The sequence below is a fragment of the Solanum pennellii genome, chromosome 5 (assembly GCF_001406875.1).
Source record: "Solanum pennellii chromosome 5, SPENNV200".
NCBI classification, from domain to species: domain Eukaryota; kingdom Viridiplantae; phylum Streptophyta; class Magnoliopsida; order Solanales; family Solanaceae; genus Solanum; species Solanum pennellii.
Genome location: NC_028641.1, coordinates 37,131,197 through 37,153,896, shown reverse-complemented (window position 1 = coordinate 37,153,896; position 22,700 = coordinate 37,131,197). Strand labels below are relative to the sequence as shown.

Below are 22,700 nucleotides of genomic sequence, written 5' to 3'. Positions count from 1 at the left end.
TGCTTTTAATTTTGTCTTGAACACCCATTTTGAACCAACCAATTTTATACCAGGAGATATGGGAATCGGAATCCATGTCTTGTTAGTATGTAAAGCATCAATTTTTCCTGGATTCTTGCAAGTCAATGAGATGATCTTAGTGCTTCCTTAGTAGTATTTGGTTCTCTCACAATTTTGTGTTGTTGCGAGCAACAAGTGACAAGTGATGTTCCTTCGCCTTGTGTCTGGTGATCATATGATGCCCTTGTGGTGCAGAAAGTACCTCAACTGGTACATCAACTAAGGTAGTTCACTGGAGTGTAGCATTGCCTGTACATTAACTAAAGAGATTGTCTAATGATGCTCATTGTTTGGACATGTAAGTGCAACATGTTCCTCACTGCTACTACTGGCAGATAATACTACTGTATGAATCATTATCTTCAACCTGTTCCTCAACATTTGATCTTGCGCCTAAGAGATCAATAGTACTCTTATCATCAAGGAGTATATGAGTTTTGGCAGCCTTATCACTATTAATGTGTGGACTAGCAGTCTGTACTTCCCCTAAATCAGAATTATCATGTGCCTCCAGTTTATAGAAAGATTCAACAAAGGTAGCAAGATGAGGTGAGACATCAATGTTAGTCTGAGATTGCTTTGGAGACACATAGGGTAATGTGTTTTCATCAAACACAACATGTTTGGATATGTAAACTTCCTTGTAGAGGGGTGATAGCATTTATATCCTTTCTGTAAGTTTTTGTACCCTATGAAACAACAAGGGTAGGTCTTTGGACTGAACTTATTGCTACCCTTGATATATGAAAAACATCTACACCCAAACACTTTTAGGTTGTTGTAATCTGGTTGTTCCCCATACAACATAACAAATGGAGTTACCATCTTTAGGACTGATGAAGGCAGTCTATTGATGAGGAATACTGCAGTGAGGAAAGCCTCAATCCGTAGAAACAAAGTTAGGTTAGCATGAAGTAGTAAAGTTAAGTCAGTCTCCATAATATGCCTATGTTTTCTCTCTGCAACTCCATTTTGTTCAGGTGTGTTAGGACACAAAATATGTCTCACAATGTCATAATCTTCCAAATGCTTAATGAAGTTAGTTTGGATAAAATCACCACCTCCATCACGCTGAAAAATCTTAATCTCTTTAGAAAATTATTTTTCCATCATTTTCTGGAATTTTACAAAGATCTCGAAAAATTCAGATTTTTTCAGTGGATAAATCCATGTATATATCGTGTGATCATCAACAAAAACAACATAATATTTCATTTGTTGAAAAGATTCGACAGGAGTAGGTCCCGATAAATCACAATGAATTTTCAGTAAAGGTTATTTCTCAAACCAAATGGAAATTATAACTCTTTCCCAACTGACAACTAGAATAAATAGTAGGCATTTTATTCCAACTACTAATATTGATGCAACTATTACTATTCAAGACTTTTAAAAACTTCAAACTAGGGTGTCATGTTCTAGTATGCCACATGTTGTCTAACGTATTCCAATCGTGTGCAGCAGTTAAAGCATAGAGATTGTTATCTTCCAAAGCATAGAGTCCATTCCTTTTAGTTCCCTTGGTCAGTAGTGTCCTTGTCTTCTTGTCCTTTACAACAAAGTTAGTTTCATCAAATTCAAGAGTGCAACAATTATCCTTTGCAAGCTTACTAACTAAGAGTAAATTTTTATTAATCTAGGGACTACAAGAACTTCTTTTAACTTTAGACCTGATTCGGATATGTTCCCAACATGTGTTATGTCTAACTTTAATTCATTCCCAATAATGATTTTATGTGGTCCATTGTAGTGTATAAAATCAGTTAGGATACTTGAGTTACATTTCATATAGCTAGTTGCTCCTGAGTCGACATGCAAGGTGTCATCGGTAGTGTTTTGCAGATAAGTAGTCAATGCTTGTGGTAGCTTATTTGCAGCTTGGTAAGAGTAATTCCACCTATAAAAACAGTTAAAAGCAGTATGGTTATTCCTACAACAAATTTGACACACATCAATATTGTTCCTGTCATGACTTCCACTTGAAGGACTGTTCTAAGGACCTAGTCCATTTCTACTATTATAAGAACTTGTTCCTTGTCCAGCAGGCTTAAAGCCTCTTTCTCTAGAATTGAAATTATTGTTATTTCCTTTTCTTTGAGAGTAGTTTCTTCTTCCATTTCCTCTTTGGGGAGAGAATGTCATGTTATGGTTTTGTTGATGCACTTTTTCATCCTCCCTCGTATCAAAACCCCAAGAGCATTAACAAATTGATTAAGAGTAGCATATGGTGTCTTACCAAGCATGACAGTCGTGAAGGTCTTGTACTTAAGACCTAGACCTCTAGCAAAGTTAATCACTTTGTTATCTTCATCAACATGCATGTGAATGGTTGCAAGGCCATCACATATGCCTTTGAATTCCTTAATATTCGCCAATTGTTTTGGTTCCTAGCTTCACACTTTGTAATTGTTGTTTGAGCTGGAACTCCTTATCTTTTGTTGCTTGAAGATAAGATTCTTCCAAGCATTTCCACATCTCCTTGGCACTTGAGCAGCTTACGATCAAGTACATGTTTTCTTCTATCAAGGTGCCTGAGATCCAATTCCTTAGCAACACATCCTTCTTTTATCAGTCATCAACAATGTTGTTGTCTTCTGCACCCTTCTAGCCTGCTACAGCTTTCTCAGTAGTCTGTCCAGTGGAATAGGTATCTTTAGGTGGTTCTGTGATAAGGTAGGTTAATCTCATCACTTGAATCAACTGAGACATTTATGTCCTCCATATAAGATAGTTCGTTGGCTTAAGTTTAATGGAGCAGGACGAAATAAGATGATGAACTGAAAAGATCAAAAGAATGTTTGTTGAAGAGGCCATTGCAGTTCGCTATTGTAGTTGTTTTTGGTTTTGATCTAATACATTAAAGGGCGAAGAAGTTTTATTGCTCTGATACCATGTAGAAATCACATGTAAGTATAGAGAAATCAAGGATTGTATTGAAATGTTGAGTTACAAGCTCCTTATATAGGAAAATAGTTTTATTCTAGTTATACTAGGAATCCTATTACAACACAATTATTTACATGAATAGTATTATATTACAAGTCAAATACCTAAGTCTACTCTTACAATATTCAGTAGCTTAGTTGTACATAACTTAGGATTTAGTAATCTAGTCCTAATATAACTCTAACTCAAATTCATTAACCTGCTTCAATGGACTTGTTCTTTGTTCCATCAGCCTTCAAGCTTCCTTCAACACTAAGGAGAAATATTATAAATGCATGTAACACATTATTTATGAATGTCAGGAAAAAATTATAAATGCATGTGAATTTTTCTTTCGTAACTCACTAAATCAATGAACATCATTTAATTTTGGTAACTTAAATATTTATTATAAATAGGCGTGGATTGCTCTTTAGAAAAAGTGACACTAAACTTAATTCTGTCATAACTCTGTCTTTACTACTTGTCAAGCTCCAAATTTTTAGGTATCACATTCTTTCATGATATAAATGATATTATTAGACCATTTCCAGTTGTGTTTATTCTTTTCTTCTTCAACCACACAAACAAGTTGGTACAGGGAACATCACAATAACAATAAGACTTACCTCTGGACAAACCAGAGGGCAAGTTCATTTGATTTAGATACACCACCAAATGTACTAAACCAGTGATGGGACAGGCAAGCAAATCCTTTTCCCTCAGTTAAAATAACACTTAGATTTAGATATACAAACTACAAAGGCTACACCACAAAAGTTAAATTAACAGCAAAATGTACACAAAATACCAGCACCCAAGGCCAATGCCTAGAACCTGCCACCAAAAAAAAAAAAACTCTAAAAAAAAAACAATAAAACTAAGAGAAAACACAGCTTTACAACACAAAAAGACTGCAACCCTCCAATGCATCTGACCTCCAAAATCAAGCATGAAAGACCACCCTAACATTATACTTCAATACAAGATTCGGACGTGTAGTCCCCAGGAATCTTGCAGAACACAACATGCAACGTCAAGGGCCCTTAATGCACAAGTGGCGGTGTCTTTCAATGGAGATCTGAGAGAACAAAATTTACTAACATAATTACAAAGAACTGAAACCCTGATTTCATTTCAAACCAAGGGTACAGCTTCAATCTCTGTCCACGTTTTGATATATACTCTCTTGAATGTATTAAGCATTTGTGTCTGACAAGAGATTAAGGACATCAACGTCATCAAAATTTGAGCCCAATGCAAGATCGTAAGGGGTTTTACTTTCCCCATCCAAAGCATGTGGATCAGCACCCCTGCAGTTACACACAAGGACAAATTTTAACAGATGGAAAATCGCATTGTTTACTGATATGGTTTACAGAAGGATAAATCTGTAAGGAAGATGCAACTTCCCATAGGAAGATTATTAAGAAATAAGACCAACTACCCAATGGAACATTAATGAGGAAATATATAAGAATAAGCACAGAGTGCTACGTTTGATTACCTTGCAATAAGCAACTTAGCAAATGCAGCTTTGCCTCTTATAATGCACCAATGAAGTGGTGTCTGACCACTTGAATCTGAAGCATTTACATTTGCACCGTACTGCATAAGAAGCTCTAGCATCCCTAGGTCAGCTGTTTGACAAGCAAGGTGTAGAAGGGAGCACCCATCGAAGTCCCCAACTATAAGCCTCTCACTTGGACTTGCCAAGTCCATTTCTAAGCAAGTTGAACTCTGATCAGTGTATGGTAGTTCTTGTAACAGCATTACTTTAGCAAGGGTTAAGGAAGAATTAGACACAACTTGCTTGTAAAGAGCATTAACATCTGCTTCAGAGCTTACAATAAGGCGATACACAGCTTTCTTATCATTAGCTCGAACAGCCTCCCACATCATTTGTGCCACAGTGTGACCATCCTTGGTCCGACGAACAAATGATTTATCTGCATACTGTGATAATGGAAAAAATAATAAATTAATACTAACCAGGAAAGTATTGCCAAAGTTATAAAAGTCAAAGTGAAGCCAATGCTATTGGAGAAAATGAACATGTTATGCTTGAAAGGCAGCTTTTTCCTTTTCAAGTTTGACAGCCAACAATAAGCTCAATTCTCCCATAAACACAAGGGTCGGCTTGCATGCAAGCCAAATATCGTAGGTGCACTTAACTGTCTTGCACTTAAAAGACATCATTCCCCAGACTACAGACTATAGATGTGAGAAGCAGATTAGGCTTTTTATTATTTTGTTCTATAATTATTTCGGTTTTTCTCTTTTTGGGAAGGGACGGCTGCGGGTTGAAAATTGAATGTCATAGTTGTCCTCCATAATTTGATTCCTCGGGCCTCTGTTACCAAGCTCCCAAACATGTCAAGAGATTTTATTTCTAGACACATTAGAATCTGTCAAAATCAGAACTCCAAGAACAAAAAGGGGACAAAAGGAATCTTCCTGATGGTGTTCATCTGACTGCATTTTTCAAGCTAGTACTTTGATATCCTTGTACACTCACAGTGATAGGAAACTCAAAACATTACCACAAAATCTTTTGTCATATAACTCTTCACACAACCAAAGATGTCTCTTCTACAAATCTGACATATCGAAAAACATTAAACAACACATTTTTATAAACAATTACGGAGAATGATGGTAGACCTTTGCATGGATGAATTTCTCCTTGGTTGAAATGGGATCAGCATGACTTGGCTTGCTGATGTAGAGCTGTTGCTGTTTATCAGATCTGTATGAGCTTCAGTTTCCAATGTATAAGCTATATCAGAAAGATGAAGATAAACTTCAGATGAGAAATGATATGAGCAGGTAACTAACCTGGCAGCGGAAACATTAACTTGGAAAGCACCTCGAGCTTGCAGTGACTCTTCCCAGACTGAATTTGCAAAGGTATTCCCCAACGACTGAAATAAAGCTATAACAGAAGGCTCCCATACTTTGACATCAAGTGTGAGTGACCTCACCTGCAGAGAGATGATCACAACTGAGGACAAGATGCAGAAACCAACTCAATGCACCACTATAAATGTTATAAAGGGTCGTTTGGTAGCTTGGTGGCTGGTTAGAGTTCTGCAGGTATTAGTAATGTAAGGATTAGTTATGAGTGGATTTATGTATTACTTTATGCAGGTATTAATTATGTATTAGTTATTCCACCTTCTATATTGCATAAAATAATACATAGATTCTCTCCTAACTTATACATGTATTAGTTATGCAGTTTCTAAATTGTCAACCAAACGTATTAATTTTATGCATAAATAATAACTTATTTCCAATATACCTACCAAGCGTGTATAAGTAATACGGAAATTAATACATGGATAACTTGTTTCTTATCCGGCTACCAAACGGCCACTAACTGGTTGTTAACTACAGAAAGGCCATTCCAATACAATGTTCAGAGGGGTTTATACAAATAGATGCTCAAAACACACCTTCTCTAAAAAAAACTCCAACTCTGCCAGAAATAATAAATGGGCATGCATTCATTGCAAAAGCTAGTCTTAAGTTTCATAATCTACCAGTACACCAGTATCACAAGTATCTTTAAAGCTACCATCAAGAGAAGCACCAGAAATTTCATTTTTCTGACTATTCAGCTACCTAAGGAATTTTAGATAGTCAAATATATTAGAGCCATGAACCAGGCAGAAATACATGGGTGTCAACCTACTAAACAAACAAACTGGTTTTCAGTCAATAAAATTTGAGAATAAGAAATAACCTTCTAGAAGATCTTGTACCATCTGCTGCTTAAAAGTTTGAAATCGTAATAAAACTCTAGAATGTTAAAACAATATAAAATCCATGGAGTTGCTAGAGTTTGGGCTTCCCAACTTTAACTTTTCTAACTAGAAACAAATGAATATGCACCTAAAAGAAATAAATTTTGGATCCTCTGAATGTGCATAGAAAAGAAATGAATTTTAGATCCCAGCAAGATGCAATATAGCCTGTGGCTAAATAATACTTAGCAGAAATCTAAAAGTTCACCTTTGATATATGCACACCAAGATTACGATGAACACCTGAACATTCAATACAAACAAGAACACCAAGATTTAAAGATGCCCAATCTGGTTCAGCAGCACCACAGTCAGCGCATCTATCATTTCCGCATACTCTACGTAGTGTGGCAATTGGCTGTTCACTTTTTGGAGCAGATCGTAGCTGCTGTGAATTTCTGAAAGGGCGATCATGATGCGCTGAGATAAGCCTGTCAGACGGATGGTCTTCAACTGCAGGCGGGTCAAAATCTGAACTTTCAAATGAACTGCTCTCACTGGCAGATCGATGATGACCACTTCCCATAGGACTGGCAGTCAAACACTGAAATAAAGATTGTAAATTATTATTGATTGTGCATCGAAGTAAAGACAACAAAAATGTATAGCAGCTTCCAATAGTTACCCTGTCAGGGGCCTGAGAACTCAACAAAGAAGCAATAACTCCTGTTATTTTCTCAATCCAATCCATTTGGTCCAAGGCACTCTCTGCCTACAATAAGAGGGAAACCGATAAATTTTGATCTCACAAGTCTAGCAGAAACTCCACCCTGCAACAACAGTGCATTGGATGACATGAGATACCCAAAATGAAAATTCAATAGCAATTCACCTGCAAGGTGTAGCTCTTTGTAGGGGAGATAATCCTGAAGCAAAACCGCAGATCTGATTGGTCAGCATCAACCTTTATAGTTGATGTCAAAAGGTTTACAGTGTGATGAGCAACAGACTTTTCATCGTGTACACCACCATGATAATGGGACGAAAGCCAGCGACTAAGAAGTCCAGAACCAAGCTCTGAACTATTTCTCTGGCCAGAATGTTGACTACCTGACCCCTGCAAATCAGAAAGTGAACTCAAGAGACCACAAAGTAGGGTTTGATGGTATTTCTTTTACATCCCAGCCTATAATACTCACAGATGGTTTTGTGTTCTGTTTGCGATAGTAATACAACATTCCACGGCTATCAAGAACAAAGAACCTTCTTTTCCAGTCTCCCCTCAAATTTGATGAGCGCTTTGATAGATAACCTTGTCTAATGGTTTGAACCTGAAAGACCACTGTAATTTTAGCTGACTATAGGTGCAAAGGGTAAACAAAAGGAGTACTTAAGAACATGAAAGCAATAATAAAGGGTACAATAAAGTTAATGCAGAGGTTTTCAACACCTTTCCCCTTGCAGCAGATTGCATGACAGCTTCTATTTGCTTGTGTGAACTTCTGCCAATGGCTTGTATACCATCTCCATTAGGGGATCCATTAGAACCATTGGACAACCACCTGCTCTCTCGATCTACTTGTCTCTTGTATTCTTGCATCTTTTCATTAAGAGCTGCTTTCTCATAGTTGGAGCGTTCTCGAGACTGCTGTGCGTAAGTCAGGACCTGCAAAAAAATAAATGACACTTGAATATCTACCACTTAGAGAAAGCAACAGATATAGATTACTATTTATGCATTTCAAAATCATGTCACATCGGCAGCAACTTAAGTGTTCAATAACTCCCAATACCAGTCATTCTAGGTCCCCTGACAAACAATAAACCAATGCTACATAATACACTCCTTCTTTTCCAGCTCTTATATGTGGTGCAGTTTGTATTGATATGGAGTTTAAGGAACAGACTTTTTTTTTTCTTTGATGACAAGGGAAACCCGCAGCCGCTACCCTTTGGGTGCGCACAGGGTAAAAACCCCGCTCCTATGCAATAGCTCGCAAACCACATAGGAGAGGTAACCCGCACTAGGCAAGCCTTGTTCGACGAGCTCGACCCAGAAGGCAAACCCCTTGCTTTCGCTGGCAAGGGGTTTCGAACTTGAGACCTCCAACATGGAAGTCCCAAGCTCAAACCACTGGGCCACCCCGAAGGGTTAAGGAACAGACTTTTGAAACTCATGGTCTTAAACACGCAATGATATTTGTGTGAATACAAAAGGTTCTCATTAAGGGTATAATGGAAACTTCAAAACAATTTTTTTTTTTTTGAAACTGTTAAGGTTGTATTCTTCAGCATTACAGGCATGCTGTCCACCACCAAAAAGTGTCAATTACAAACTTCCTATCGAATCTACAATCTGATCTGTATCTACTATAGACAACTTTTTACACCAAAATAAAAATACCGCATAAATGGATGTCATTCTTTTTGGAACAGACTAGTAATGAAATAATACCGCATAAATGGAAGAAAGGGAGTAACACATAACAAATAGTCCTTGAAACATTACAAGAATGTTTCCTGTGCGTGTTGAGACTCATGAGATGTGAAAAGTGCCAGTTGAGACCATTCTAAGTAAAAAAAAAAAAGGAAGAAACAGAGGATAGTTGCAGAAGGATGCAGAGTATTCTCATTTACCGTTATCTAAATGTAAATTTTGATCATTAACCTTACTGTAGGAAATAAACCAAAATTTGTTGCTACCTAATCTGTGATTTTAATTGAAGCAGCCTCAATCAAATATCAAATTGCCACCAATGAAACCAAAAACAAAGACAAACCTGATTGATATATGGCTCCATCTGATGCAAAAGCTCATACCCCTAAAAGATAGAGAAATAGAAATAGAATGTGAGAAATTGAAAACAAATAGGCTAGAATATCCCCAACAGAATGACATGCCTGTTTGAAATAACGAAGATGAGCATCCATTGTACCACTAACTGCTTCCAGGAATTCAAACCGTTTCTTTGCTTCCACATTAGAAAGAGCGGTTACCTGTATTTAGGATTCAAATAGAAAAAACAAGTCAACAGACCATTGCTATTGTGGTAACACTTTTTGAATTGAAAAGTCTAAGAAATGTTCTAGCTCCAGATTCACTCACCAAACTGAATCGAGCTTGCTCAAAAGTTGATCTTGCATTATGAAGTTCCTAGAAGAGTTAAAGTCGTGTTAAGTAAGTTTTTTCCCTTCCTTTATTTTCAGAGTAGGCAAAAATATGTGCAACAGTTAAACAAGAGCGACTTCAGAAGGTTATAGGCAGTATGAATGGTTAGCTGCTATGTCTGTCAATACCTCCTCCAGTACACTGGCAACATCACTTTTTGTGCCTTTTCTTAGTGACAAAAACTTCTCGCGGGCCTGCAGCATGGAGCATATAATGTTAATTGATATAATAGAAGATCCTTAAATCACAAACAGAGAAAGTGTAAAGCGTTCCTATTATTTAACTCAGAATTTCAATTATCTTGCAAGTTTTTTGTGCAAACTTAAAGAGTTCCTTCAACCCCATTGAAGTGCTTACATATATCACCAGGAGAAATTTTTAAATGGGAGGAAATGATCGAGATAAACCAGAATATCGTGATAATAGATACGTAGTGGCCAATGCATTAAGACCATTTTCTGAAAATCAAGTCTTTTAATCCCATTGCCGACATATAGGAAGGTGTGGAGGACGTGAATTAGGGTAGAAGGTTAGTAGGTAGGAGTATGTTCATGCTAGAAGGTTAGTTGGTGCCCTTACTATTAGTCTTAGTGCTATGCTTGTAGTTTCTTGTTCTTCGATCTTGTTGATACATGTTGTTTTGTGTAGTTCGATTGTAGTATTATTTGGTTGTAGCATTGTTACTTCTATTACGTCTTTCTTTAGTCTGTTTTTGTCTTGAGCTAAGGGTCTATCAGAAACAGATTCTCTAGACTCTACCTCGCCTGAGGTAGAGGTATGGTTTGCGTACACTTTGCCCTCCCTAGACCTCACTCTGTGGGAATACACTAGGCACGTTCTTGTTGTTGTTGTTAATAGAGGAATAAGTTCTGCATCTATATAGTTCTCTACAGGAAATATTATATCTTCAGTTCATCAGATGGTGAAATTTCTAATCATCTAATGAGAATTAGGAATGAGAATACCTGATCATAAATTAGGCTTGCCTTGTCAAAGCGCTTCCGAGCTTCCTGCACAAAGAGAACTCCTTGTAGCAAATACTTGCACAATTGTTTTATATTTGGGTATGTAAGCCCACAAAATCAGGTTTTTCACATATAGATGTTTTTGTTCATTTTTAAAATGACCGAGAAACCCACAAAGGCCAATGTCTCATTGTTCAAAACTCGGCAGATAATGGGCCCACCCTCCACATTATCCACTAAAATACCAGACTTTTTGACGATGGCAGGGCTCAGAACTGTTACATGTGCCTAATCCACAGAGAACACACTTCGCTTAACACTAACCAAAGTCATGGGACACTTACATATCCTGAATTAGTAATCAAAAATGCCTTTTAGAATAGAAAGGAAGTAAAAGAATAGTAGTACCTTGACATCTTGCAGATCTATGTTAACAAACTGCAGTAAACGATCATTCAGCATGTGCTCAACCTGAGAAGACAGTATGAATGTTGGAGAAGTAGGTAATTAGTTAAATGCATATGCCACTATGAGACTAAATAGATCACTTGCAGTTCAATTTTTTTTTCTCCAGGGCCAACTTGTGTGTATCTCGACCATTCCATCCGGTTCCTGCTACCTCCCAACAACACAGGTACCAGATAAATCTGCCCTCAATGCTTAAGCAGATGAGAAGAAATCACTTGCAGTTATATTTTTGTTCTTTCCACAGGAAGGACAGCCTCGAAGGAGGAAATATCAAGATATTAGATGATGGAATGAGTAGAGTCCGCCAGGCAAAAGAATAAAATCTCAAAGGGATCAGAAAATTTTGCTAAAGTAGAAATACAACAGCAAATAATTCAACTAGCACAAGAAGAATTTCCATAAATTACTGAAACAAAATCAACATTCAAGTTTGCTTAAAAGATGAGAGAAAAAAGAACCATATGTTTTAGGTCGCAGATGGTGAAACTCAGAGTTAGTGTTCTTAAAATTTAAGATGGGCAACATTTTAACACAGATATTGTGGAAATGAGTGTCGAGGACATAATAGAACTCAAAATAGAGCTCAATCAAAATCTACTTAGTAGCCATATACTGCATATCAAGGTGAAAAGTAACTGGTCAAGGCAATAATTCAGAAGCACACCCCACAGAAAAGGGTGATATTGGTTAGATGTTTTGAAGTCATCTCTTGAAAGGCAACTGATGCTGCTTTCTGCCCCAAATAAGGAGTTAAGAACTACAGCATCAGAAGTAATATTCCAGCAATAAAATAAAATTGAGAAACAAAAGATACTGCAAAACTTTACCTGTGACCGAAGAACTTCCTTATAAGTCCCGATTTCCCTCAGTGCAATAGTAAATTTAGTCATTACAGGGCCTACATTTAGAACGGAGCAAGTGACTGAACAATGGATCATTATTCAACAGATCACATGTTGAAACTATTAGTTGCAAAGTGAAGTGGTGAAGGATGAAATCATAAAGGTCAAAGCACTATAATTAGAATATTGAAAAGTTATCTCTGCATTTAGTAGAGCCAATCTCTCTAAGCAGGTCAGACAAACTTTCGATGAAAAACGACATTTAGCTGATGCCAAAAATGAGGGGAGAAAAGTTGTGGAGATTTTCAGTCGGACACTAACTTATACTTTCTCGATCCTTGTAAGTGTTGCAAAGCAGAAGATCCTCATTGAAGTCTCACTTCACTAACAACTATGGTAAAGTCTACTTAGTGAATAAGCACAACAGATCCACGAAGTTTTCTCAACCCCCATGACATTCTCGTCATAAATGGCATGTGAATAATTGGAGATGTGGTCCCAACACCAGATTACATAAACAAGTACCACGTTAACCAATGATCAAGTCTCATTGTCCAGCTCCCTCAAATGGTGATACCAAATAGGCAGATACTAAAGAAACCAAAAACAAAATAAAGAATAGAGAGGGACTTGAGACTACAATCAGGATAGTGGATGACTTTATTCTTGCACAAGTCAGTGAATTAGTGGTTAACATCTATAGAAGGTTACTGGACTGTATTCTAAAGGGAACGGCAAGGATTGGAAAAATCATATATTTCCCAGACCATAATTTTCCATGCTTCCATTGCTCTATGAGATGTCTCTTCATCTATGAACCCACAAGAAGTGCATCTCATGTTTTGTGAATTGTTATTAACACTTGAAAAAAATTACAAAAATGGACAAAGAAAATGGTGTGTGGAGTGCTGATCCTGTTGCTGTATGATAAACATTTGTAGCTGCCAAATATCATACGAATACATGTACCAGCTCTTTACATACCTCCAAATGCAACACTGATGGGATCATTGTGCCCCCCACCAAATGTTTCCAGGGCGCTCGCGAAAGCAATATCTCCATCATATCCCTCTCCAAGTCCCTCCCTGAAAGTAGAACAGAAAACCTGATACGTGAAAACTTCTACAAATTCACCAAGGATAGGAAAAGAGGTTGGATGTCTATTAATCAACAAAACAACCATAAAAGGACTTATGGAAAGCTAACTATTGAACTGATATAAACATTCAAGCCCTATAACACTAAACTTTCACTATGACTTGCCCGTTGACAGGCAGCTGAACTACCCTGCACTGACTTCCCAAAATAATAGGTTCCAACTAGTAGAATTTCGGGAAAGATACATCAACAAGATTCTAAGAAGATTATTACTCCCTCCGTTTCAAAAAGAATGTCCCTATTTCCTTTTTTAGTTTGTTTCAAAAAGAATGACCCCTTTCCTTTTCTCGCAATAATTTAATTTTAACTTTCCACGTGGCATATTTAAGACCACAAGATTAAAAGGCACTTTGGTACATTTGACATAACTTTAATTTAGAACCACAAGATTAAAAAGTCATCTTTCTTTTCTTGAACTCCGTTCCAAGTCAAACTAGGTCATCCTTTTTGAAACGGAAGGAGTAGATCATTTGTTGCAGAGACCAGGAAGCATACCTCTTTTTTAGCTAGCAGAAAACACCCTTTCTTATTCTGTTTCTTTTTTCTAAAGAATAGATTGTGATGCAACCAACTAATTTATAAGTTCAGAGTTCAACAAAAACTTTATTATCAGAAAGAATCTACAAAAATGAAAATAGAAACATAAAAATCAAGTAATCATTTGGCCGTTAAGTGATACCACCAGAAACTAATGATGTTTACATTAATGTGTTGTGAGATGAAATGACACTCCTTTAGGAAAATTGCATTTCTATTAAAACAGCAATTACTGTAGAGTACTCACTATTGCCATAAGAAACCAAATGAAAAAGAACAAAGCACAGTTTATTAAGCCCACAACAAAAAAGAAAACAACTATCAAAGAATACTCACGTATATTTTCGACATCCTTTATAAAATTTCAAGCTTCTTTCTCTTAGTGATTCAGCACTTTCTTCAAAACATTGCAGCTGTTTTCACCCAAACATCATCAGTTCACAATACAAAGTGAGAAAATGTAAAAAAATTCATAATTATGGATCTTTAACTAGTAAAGCAAGACTCAAGAGCAACAGAGTAAAAGAAGCAACCTGTTTACGGAACATGGGAGAGTCATCGAGTTTACCAAAATGCATGTTTACACAACTGATTCTTCTTTTCTACACCAATTCTCAATTAACATTACAACACACCATATGAAAAGATGTTCGATCTTGCCTGATTTAAACTTTTATCAAATGCCATAACAAAGATCTACCATTTCAACTGTCATTATCGATCTCAATTGAGTAGACAAGAACAAAGCTCAACTAGTAACCACAAATCAAGACGATGGATTGATGTATGTTGGTACAAAACCCTAGAGAGGTTGGGTAGAAACCCTAGAAATGGAGAGAAAAAGGAAAAATTCTTGGGAACTGAATAAATGTAGTAGTATTGTTGTTAGCAGCAGCAATCTCCTGTAGAACTAACTTGTCATTCTCTTTCTAATCTAATTTTACTAAACATACTTTACTTTTAAATTTTAATGGCAGCTGAAAAGAAACTATTGACGAAGTCTCGGATTCAAGCATTTTAATGTGAAATTATAAAAGTTTTACTTTAATATAATATTTTATCATAATATAAATTTAAATTTAATTAATTTTAATATAAATATTAAAGTATTTATAGAAAAAAAAAAGCAAGGAGTCCATTTCTTTTTTATTTTTTAAAATGTGATGAGACTGTAAAGAGGAGAGAGACACGGTTACTTAAGGTGCGAGGGGGGACAGACAGACAGACATTGTTACTAAAAAGACTAGCTTCCCTTTCCCTTTTCTTTCAAAATAAAAACACTTCCTTTTTTATTCCCTCCATCTTCTTTTACTTTGCCAAAATATAAAATAAAAAATTTATGCTCTTTTTTGTTTATTAACTTTGATAAAAATAAAATAGAAAATTTATGTTTTTCGTATATTGAATAATAATTAGGAAAAAAGGTCTGAAAAATATTTTAATTTTGGCTGAAACTATTATTACGATATCAAACTTTATGAAGGACCTTTTATTCCCCGAACTAGCTAATAGTTTATTTTAGAACTAGCTAATAAAATTATGCAATATTTTTTATGTCCACGTGGGCACATATATACCTTTAAAATACACTATTAAATAGTGCATGGGATAAAAGGTCATTTCCAAAGTTTGGATATCGTAACAACAATTTCGGTCAAAATTTAAATATATTTCAAGCCTTTTTCCCAAATAATTAAGAGAAATGAAGAGAGGAATCAAGATAGTGAAAGAAGAATATATAATACGAAGATGTGGATATATTTTTATAAACTCTCGAATGAAATAAGGGATAGAGACATCATGTTGAGTGATGTGGAGAATCTGGAGAGTCGGTGGGATTTTGATTATTGTAGGTGTGTTAAGGTTGAGGAGATTAATGGTGTTATACGTAATTTGAGCAGGGTAGAGCGATCTGATTAAATGAGATTTTGGTAGAGTTTTGAAAGAGCATAGACAAATAAAAACAGGTCTAGAGCGACTGACTAAGGTATTTTATATCATTTTTAAGATGGCTAAAATGTCCGGTGAATGAAGGTGGTAAGAAGAAGGATGATATCCAGAACAACAACAATTATAAAGGTATCAAACTAAAAGGTCACACCATAAATGCTTTAGAGAGGGTGGGATGAGGGTAAAAATGAATTTGTATATTTCTGAGAACTAATTTGAATTCATGTTGGGGTGTTTAACTACTCAAATCATTTATCTTATAAGGAGACTGATGAAAAATATAGGGTAACAAACTTATATGTGATGTTTATTAACCTTGAAAACGCATCTGACAAAGTCCCACTAGAAATCTTTGGGAGATACTTTGAGTCTAAAGGTATATCAGTAGTTTATATTAGTACGATGATGGACATGTACGATGAAATCAAGATTCCAGTAAAAATAGTGGAATGTGACTCAAAGCACTTTTCAGTTGAAATAGGTTTGCACTAGGGATCAACGTTTGACCAATTTCTATTTATCTTAGTGATGGATGAATTGATGTGGCATATTCAAGGTAAGGTGTCATGGTGTATGTTATTTGCATACGACATTATTTTGAATAAGAAACTTGACGTGGAATTAATAGTAAGTTGGGGGTATGGTGACAGACTGTAGAGTCTAAATGGTTCAAGTTGAGCATGACCTAATCAGAAAATATAGAGCGTAAATTAATTGTTATAACACATGAGACAGACATGAAAGTGAGAGTTAGAGCCGTCAATATGGGCTAGACCCCTTGGGCCGGTCTGGCCTAACTCGGGATTCAATAGGGTTGGGCTAAAATTTTTGAAGCCCATTTAAGAAAATAACTTTTTAGCCCGGTCTGAATAAGTCTGTTGATTTGTTGGACTTGAGAAATATTGGTAGGGCCGGCCCGTGTGTTTGCAACAAATTTTAAACATATGGAAAATAAATAAACCATAAAAATAAAATATGAAGAAACGTGATTTTATTCATCAAGATTGTGAGTACAAATCTGTTCGTTCCTTGATTCTACTCTCTAAGATGATTTATCCATGATTCGAGGGCCGTTAGTGGCGTATTTCTCGAACTACGATGATTTAGATTTGACCTCTCTATATGAATAATCCATCAATTTGTGGAGTATTCGAGATCTTGATCTCTTTATGGATTTTTCGAGATGCCTTTTAAAGGAATTTAGTACCCTTTATATAGGCATAAACTAGGGTTTAGGGTAGAGTAGCCTCCAAGAATCCTTATCTGAGTTGAACACAATTTGTAAAGTCCCAACTTGAATTGAACGCATCTTGTAGAGTCCCACAAAATTTCAATGTCTACACCGTGGGCCAATAAAAATTAATTAAATTTTTAATATAATATTAAAATTTAAAATTAAAGACAGTCCAAACTCAAAACAATTAGTTTAATATTTCTATTTAGATATTTATACTTTTACTTGAAAAAAACTTAATAAATATTTTATAATGATAATTTTATTTGTGGATTTGATTAACAAGTAGTAACATTAACATCATATAATATTGTTTTGTCGATATTTATGATAATATTTTTAAATTGTAATTTATAATTTAATTTAATAATTATAAAAAAAATATAATTTTTAAAAGTGGAATGACCCGACAAGCCTGTAGTCCACATACTTGTGGGTTGGACCGACCGTTTTCTAGCCCTCACCAAAAATGGACTAGCCCAACCTGACCCGTAAAATGTCAAAGCATGTATGAGTTAACCCGAAATGGGTGGGCTAGCTAGCCCATATTGACAACTCTAGTGATTGTTGATTCATAAGTTGTCTCCAAGAGAGAAAAATTCTAATATCTTGGGTTTTTGGTCAAGAAAATTGTGAGATCGATAGAGTTGTCACACATTGTATTGGTGCGACATGAATAAAGTTGAGGCCTGCATTCGGAGTCTCATGTGATAAAAAGATACCATTAGATATAAAGATAAGTTCTACCGAGAAGCAATTAGACCAACTTTGTTATATGAGCTAGAGTATTATGAAACCAAAAGTTTTCCACATTAATTCAAAAGATGCAAGTAGCGGAAATGGAGATGTTGAGATTGATGTTTGAATATATTAGGAACAATAGGATTATCATCTAGTATATCTGAGACAAATTAGCAGAAGTTGCCTTCGTGAGGGATAAAATGAGGGAGAGGAGGTTGAGATGACTTAGGTATGTGAAGAGGAGATGAGTAGATGTCTTAGTGAGGAGGTGTGACAGGTTGGATATTGTGAGGACGAGAAGAAACATGTTTAGGTCGAAACAATATTGAGGATAGTTGATTAGATATGATATATCACATCTTCAACTTACCAAGAACATGATCTTATAAGAGAGTGTGAAGGTCAGAGATAAGCGAAGAAGGCTAGTAGTAGTCAAGCTTTGTCTTAATATTCACCTATTTATGCAGCTTTTGACTTGGTGGTAGAGTAGAGCACCAAATCTATCGTAGTATTAACTTATTTATGTAGTTCTTCTTGGCTTTTGGTAGTTGTTATCATTTATTGTTTATTATATTTAGGTGATTCCACTGTGTTGTTAATGTTAAAGTTCCTTTTGTATATATGCTACACACAATTTTTCTGTTAGTTATCATGTTTTTCTTTGGTGTCATTTTCCTTTTCATTATTATTTTGATTTGTTTCGTTGAGTCACTTTTAGAAATAACCTCTCAATTCCTTTTCATGTTTTGATTTGTATTTTCCATCTTTTATCAAATCCTTTTTTATGAAATTTCATTAAATATGCTATTATCGTAAATGGTTTGTCCAAAAAATATAGAGACTATATGCTGACTTTTAGCTCTTGTGTGGATGTATATTTGTTATGCTATTGTTTGATTATATATTATCCTCCTAAATTTGAAATGAAATGTTTTCAAAGAAAAATTATCGTGAAACCTCAATAAAAAAATTCAAATAAAATAAAAATTTAAGCACAACTTTGATTTGAAATACTCTTTTTAAATAATAAACTTGAAATACTTTTTTTTTCCAAATATCACTGGATTCATGTTAAAAAACATTACTAACAACCACTCAATTCTCTTGCTTTTTCCGGCGAAGAAAATCATTGTTGTTCCATCGATTTTGCTGTTTTGATTGATATAAAATTTTATATACCGTTTTAAAATTTTTATTAATATTTTAAACCCTTTAGGCTCCAATTCCGTTAAAACACCTTTAGATTTAAATTAAAAAATTATTTGATCCTACATTAATTCAATCTTACTTTGTGGAGAAAATCGCTGTTGTTCCAGCGATTTTACTGTTTTGGTTGATATAAAATTTTATATAGCGTTTTAAAATTTTTATTAATATTTTATACCTTTAGACTCCAGACTCGTATTTTAACGATCTTACTTTGTGAATTTACTTTTCAACAATTTTGTAACATGTTGCTTTTGAATGCTTTTCCTAAATAATTTGACCATTTTGTTAATTCTTTCCATACATACTTCATAGTATTATATTATTTCACTATAATGATCAACTATGATGTAACATTAATGTCATATCCTCTTGATCAAACATTTGATGAATTGTTTATGAAATGGAATTTTGCAATGTCGTCTATGACAAACTAATTATCAAATTAATTCATTTTAATATTTTCATCAAAATGTAATTATTTATGAACACTATTCTATATATTGAGCAATTATATTGATTTAATTTAGTGTTGAAATCGAAACAACAGGGCACTATGAAAATGAAATCTCAGGATAATTAGCGATCATTATAACTTCTGTTACAACCTCCTAAAGAAGCTATAATTTTTTGAGAATAATTTATCTTTAAACCAAATTCTTTTATTTTAAAAACTACATCAGGAATATTTTTTTTTGAGAAAAATAAATTATAGTAATACTTTAATTTTCTTTCCGGATAAAAAAAATATATGAAAAAAAAAGTCAACACAAAATTCAAACGAGGTTTCTTTTTTGGCCTAAATTTTCTCAATCCACCTTGACATAATTATTGTAATAGTTGCTTGCAACAGTTAAAAGTAAAGTTAAATATTATATAAAAAATATTTATGTTTTATTTTATTTATAAGAATATAACAAAATGCGAAAATAGGGTTGAATCTTCGTCTCCCATGTGTAGTTGCTGGACAAAAATTTCATTTACATGAAATTGTAGTTTGATTTGAATCTGTCTTAAAACTTGTCTCCAATATAGATAAATCAAAGAATTTTGTTACCATTTATTTATTGGAATCGAAATAATAATGATATTATAGATTTAATAATTGCAAATCACATTGAAGATAAATGAAATGACAAAAAAATTATATATATATATATATATATATTATTTTTAAAAAATAAATTATATTATATTAAAAATATAATATTTTAATACGAATTGATCAATTAATTATTGAAAACTAATATAAGATAAACCTAAGACTAGTGTGAGAATAATTTCCTCTTAAATAAAATTATTGATTCTAAAGACTACATGATGAATGTTATTATTTTATAATTTAAATATCTTTCGTTTATACTTTTATGATAAGAAAGGAATAATAATATAACAAAATTTATTTATTTATTATATAATATATACTTAAAAATAATTATAATAATATTATTTTATTCAAAAATCAATTACGATAAAGAAAATCGATCAAAAAATAGATCAGATTTAATTTATTCTTTATTTATTGTTTTTATGGCAGCAATTTCAGAAAATGTTGAAAAAGGAAAAAATAATGTTGTCGTTTAGCTAAAGTGAGGACAACCGAATACAATAATTGAAAATAAAATAAATGCATATGTTTCTTTCGTATTTTAGTGTCCATCAATTCATTGATTGAAAGATAACGTCCTTGTTTTACTCCCACTTTCTTTCATAAATAACCATTTTGGCTTTATTTGAAAAATTATTACGCTCTTAATTCTTAATTATTTATTTACTTTTGATCTTTATTATTTACGGAATTGATGAATTAAAATTTAAGAATTTCAAAAAGTTTTAAATGTAAAATGATTAGAAAATTTAATTAGAATTTGATCAGAAATTTAAAAAGTTTATAATATTTTTTTAATTTTAAAATTAGCTGATCCTTTTTTTCGTTTTTTTAATTAAAAGTATTAAAGTTAAAAGGGTAAAATATCATTTTGGCCAAGATAATTTTTTTTTTAAAAAAATAATTAATTGAAGATATATTAGATTAAAAAAATTATAGTTATTACAGACAAATGAAGTATTAACTTAGAAATTGAGACATACTCTTTTTGTCCCCAATTACTTGTCCATTTTTCCTTTTTAAGTTGTCTCTAATTACTTGCCAATTGTGACAAATCGTTATTTTTTTCATATTATACCTGTAATTAAATATTTAAAAAAAGATAGAACATTTTAAAAAATTTAAATTTTTAACTCATCCATTTCATATGTCATAATAACTAATAGGAGTAAAATGGTAAACTCAGTATGTCAATAATTGTTTTCTCAATAGGTATGTTAATTCTAAATTGACAAATACAGGGACGGACCCACGTGCATCCGTGAGGGTGCACGTACACCCGATAACTTTTAAAAAATAATCGTATATATATGTATAGATAAAAGATAAATAATTATATATTTAATTGTGCGCCCTTATGAATAAAAGGTGTTTGGGTGAATTGATTGAAGTTGCTCAGCCTAAGGACGATTGCGCGAGTTCGATTCCCACGAGACACTGCTAGAATATATACAGCTTACAAGCATTTTTTACTACATAATTAAAGTCAGTTCTTCTTTTTAATCATTTTCTTTTAAGAATTTGTTGTTGATTCTTGTGATTTGAGATTGATAGATTATGTAAAAAAAAATGCAGTGATTTTTTCACCGAAAAATGATTGGAATTATATTTTGGAACGATTCAATTTACATGTTGGTAAAGTAAATAGCATCCACAAGATGTGTTTCAGCAACATCAATCAATCTTAATAAGCAATATGAGAAAACAAGAATCGAGCATCGAATTCGTTTAGAGGCTTCTACGAATGTGGCAAGGTTTCTCTTAAAATTTGGATTGTTTTTTCAAGGTCATAAAAGTGAGTCTTCATTAAACAAAGGTCTTTTTTTAGGTTTTTTGAATTGGCTTGAAAAAATTGCTTCCGGATATGAATAATATTATTTTAAAACATGCTCTGTAACGACCTGTTTAGTCGTTTTGAGCTGCAGATTTTATTTCTGGAAAAACTGTCTGAGTCGACGGAACCCACGACGGACCGTCGAGGGGGTCTCGTTCCAAAATACTTAGAATTCTGAAATTTGGGTACTGAAATCGACTCTCTGAACTTCGTAATGGAATAGCAGGACGGACCGTCGCAGGCGCGACGGGCCGTCACAGACTGCGTAATCCCAGGCTGGGTCGGATTTCTGCTTAGTAATTTAAGGGGTGTTTTGGACTATTCCTGCTTTAATTATAAAGTTAGTGGGTTAATGTCAATAAGTCTAATTACTTGGGGGTTAAAAGAGGTAACCTTGAGTTAATTAGTGGGATATTATTGCCATCTTTATACTTACTTATATGCTAATTAGGGTAAAAGAAAGAGGGTTTGAATAAGAAAAAGAAAAAGAACAGAAAGAGAGGGAGAACGAGTAGAGAGAGAGAGAAACGAAGAGGATAGCAAGGATCTTGAGGAATTGCTGCTTGATCACGAAAATCTTCGGTGGAGGTAGGTTATGGTTTTTATGCTATTCGTAGTAAACTCTTAATAGCGAATGATATGTGTTGGGTAGTATTATAAAGTCTTCTATATGCTTAATTGTATGCTTGTATGAATGTGATTGTATAACTGTGATAAAATAAGCATGATGAAGCTATTGAATCCCAAATCTTGA

The 22,700-nt window shown here is 34.0% G+C and overlaps 1 protein-coding gene across 2 annotated transcripts; it reads right to left on the bottom strand.

The window, feature by feature from the left end:
- Positions 1–3,592: 3,592 nt before the first annotated feature.
- Positions 3,593–14,867, bottom strand: LOC107020342 (ADP-ribosylation factor GTPase-activating protein AGD3). 2 transcript variants are annotated; one of them, XM_015220660.2, is made up of 19 exons: positions 14,407–14,867; positions 14,210–14,286; positions 13,163–13,263; positions 12,164–12,234; positions 11,277–11,339; positions 10,869–10,913; positions 10,032–10,097; positions 9,841–9,888; positions 9,636–9,731; positions 9,515–9,556; positions 8,185–8,400; positions 7,934–8,065; positions 7,627–7,851; positions 7,420–7,506; positions 7,003–7,338; positions 5,824–5,969; positions 5,650–5,734; positions 4,493–4,941; positions 3,593–4,298 (listed from the first exon to the last, which is right to left on the bottom strand). In XM_015220660.2, the coding sequence occupies exons 1-19, from the start codon at positions 14,449–14,451 to the stop codon at positions 4,184–4,186; spliced, it is 2,445 nt and encodes an 814-aa protein (XP_015076146.1). In that variant the 5' UTR covers positions 14,452–14,867; the 3' UTR covers positions 3,593–4,183. The 2 variants fall into 2 exon arrangements, with proteins under 2 accessions (XP_015076146.1, XP_015076145.1); XM_015220659.2 differs by having other exon boundaries at positions 5,650–5,743; positions 14,407–14,866.
- Between the last annotated feature and the right edge of the window lie 7,833 nt (positions 14,868–22,700).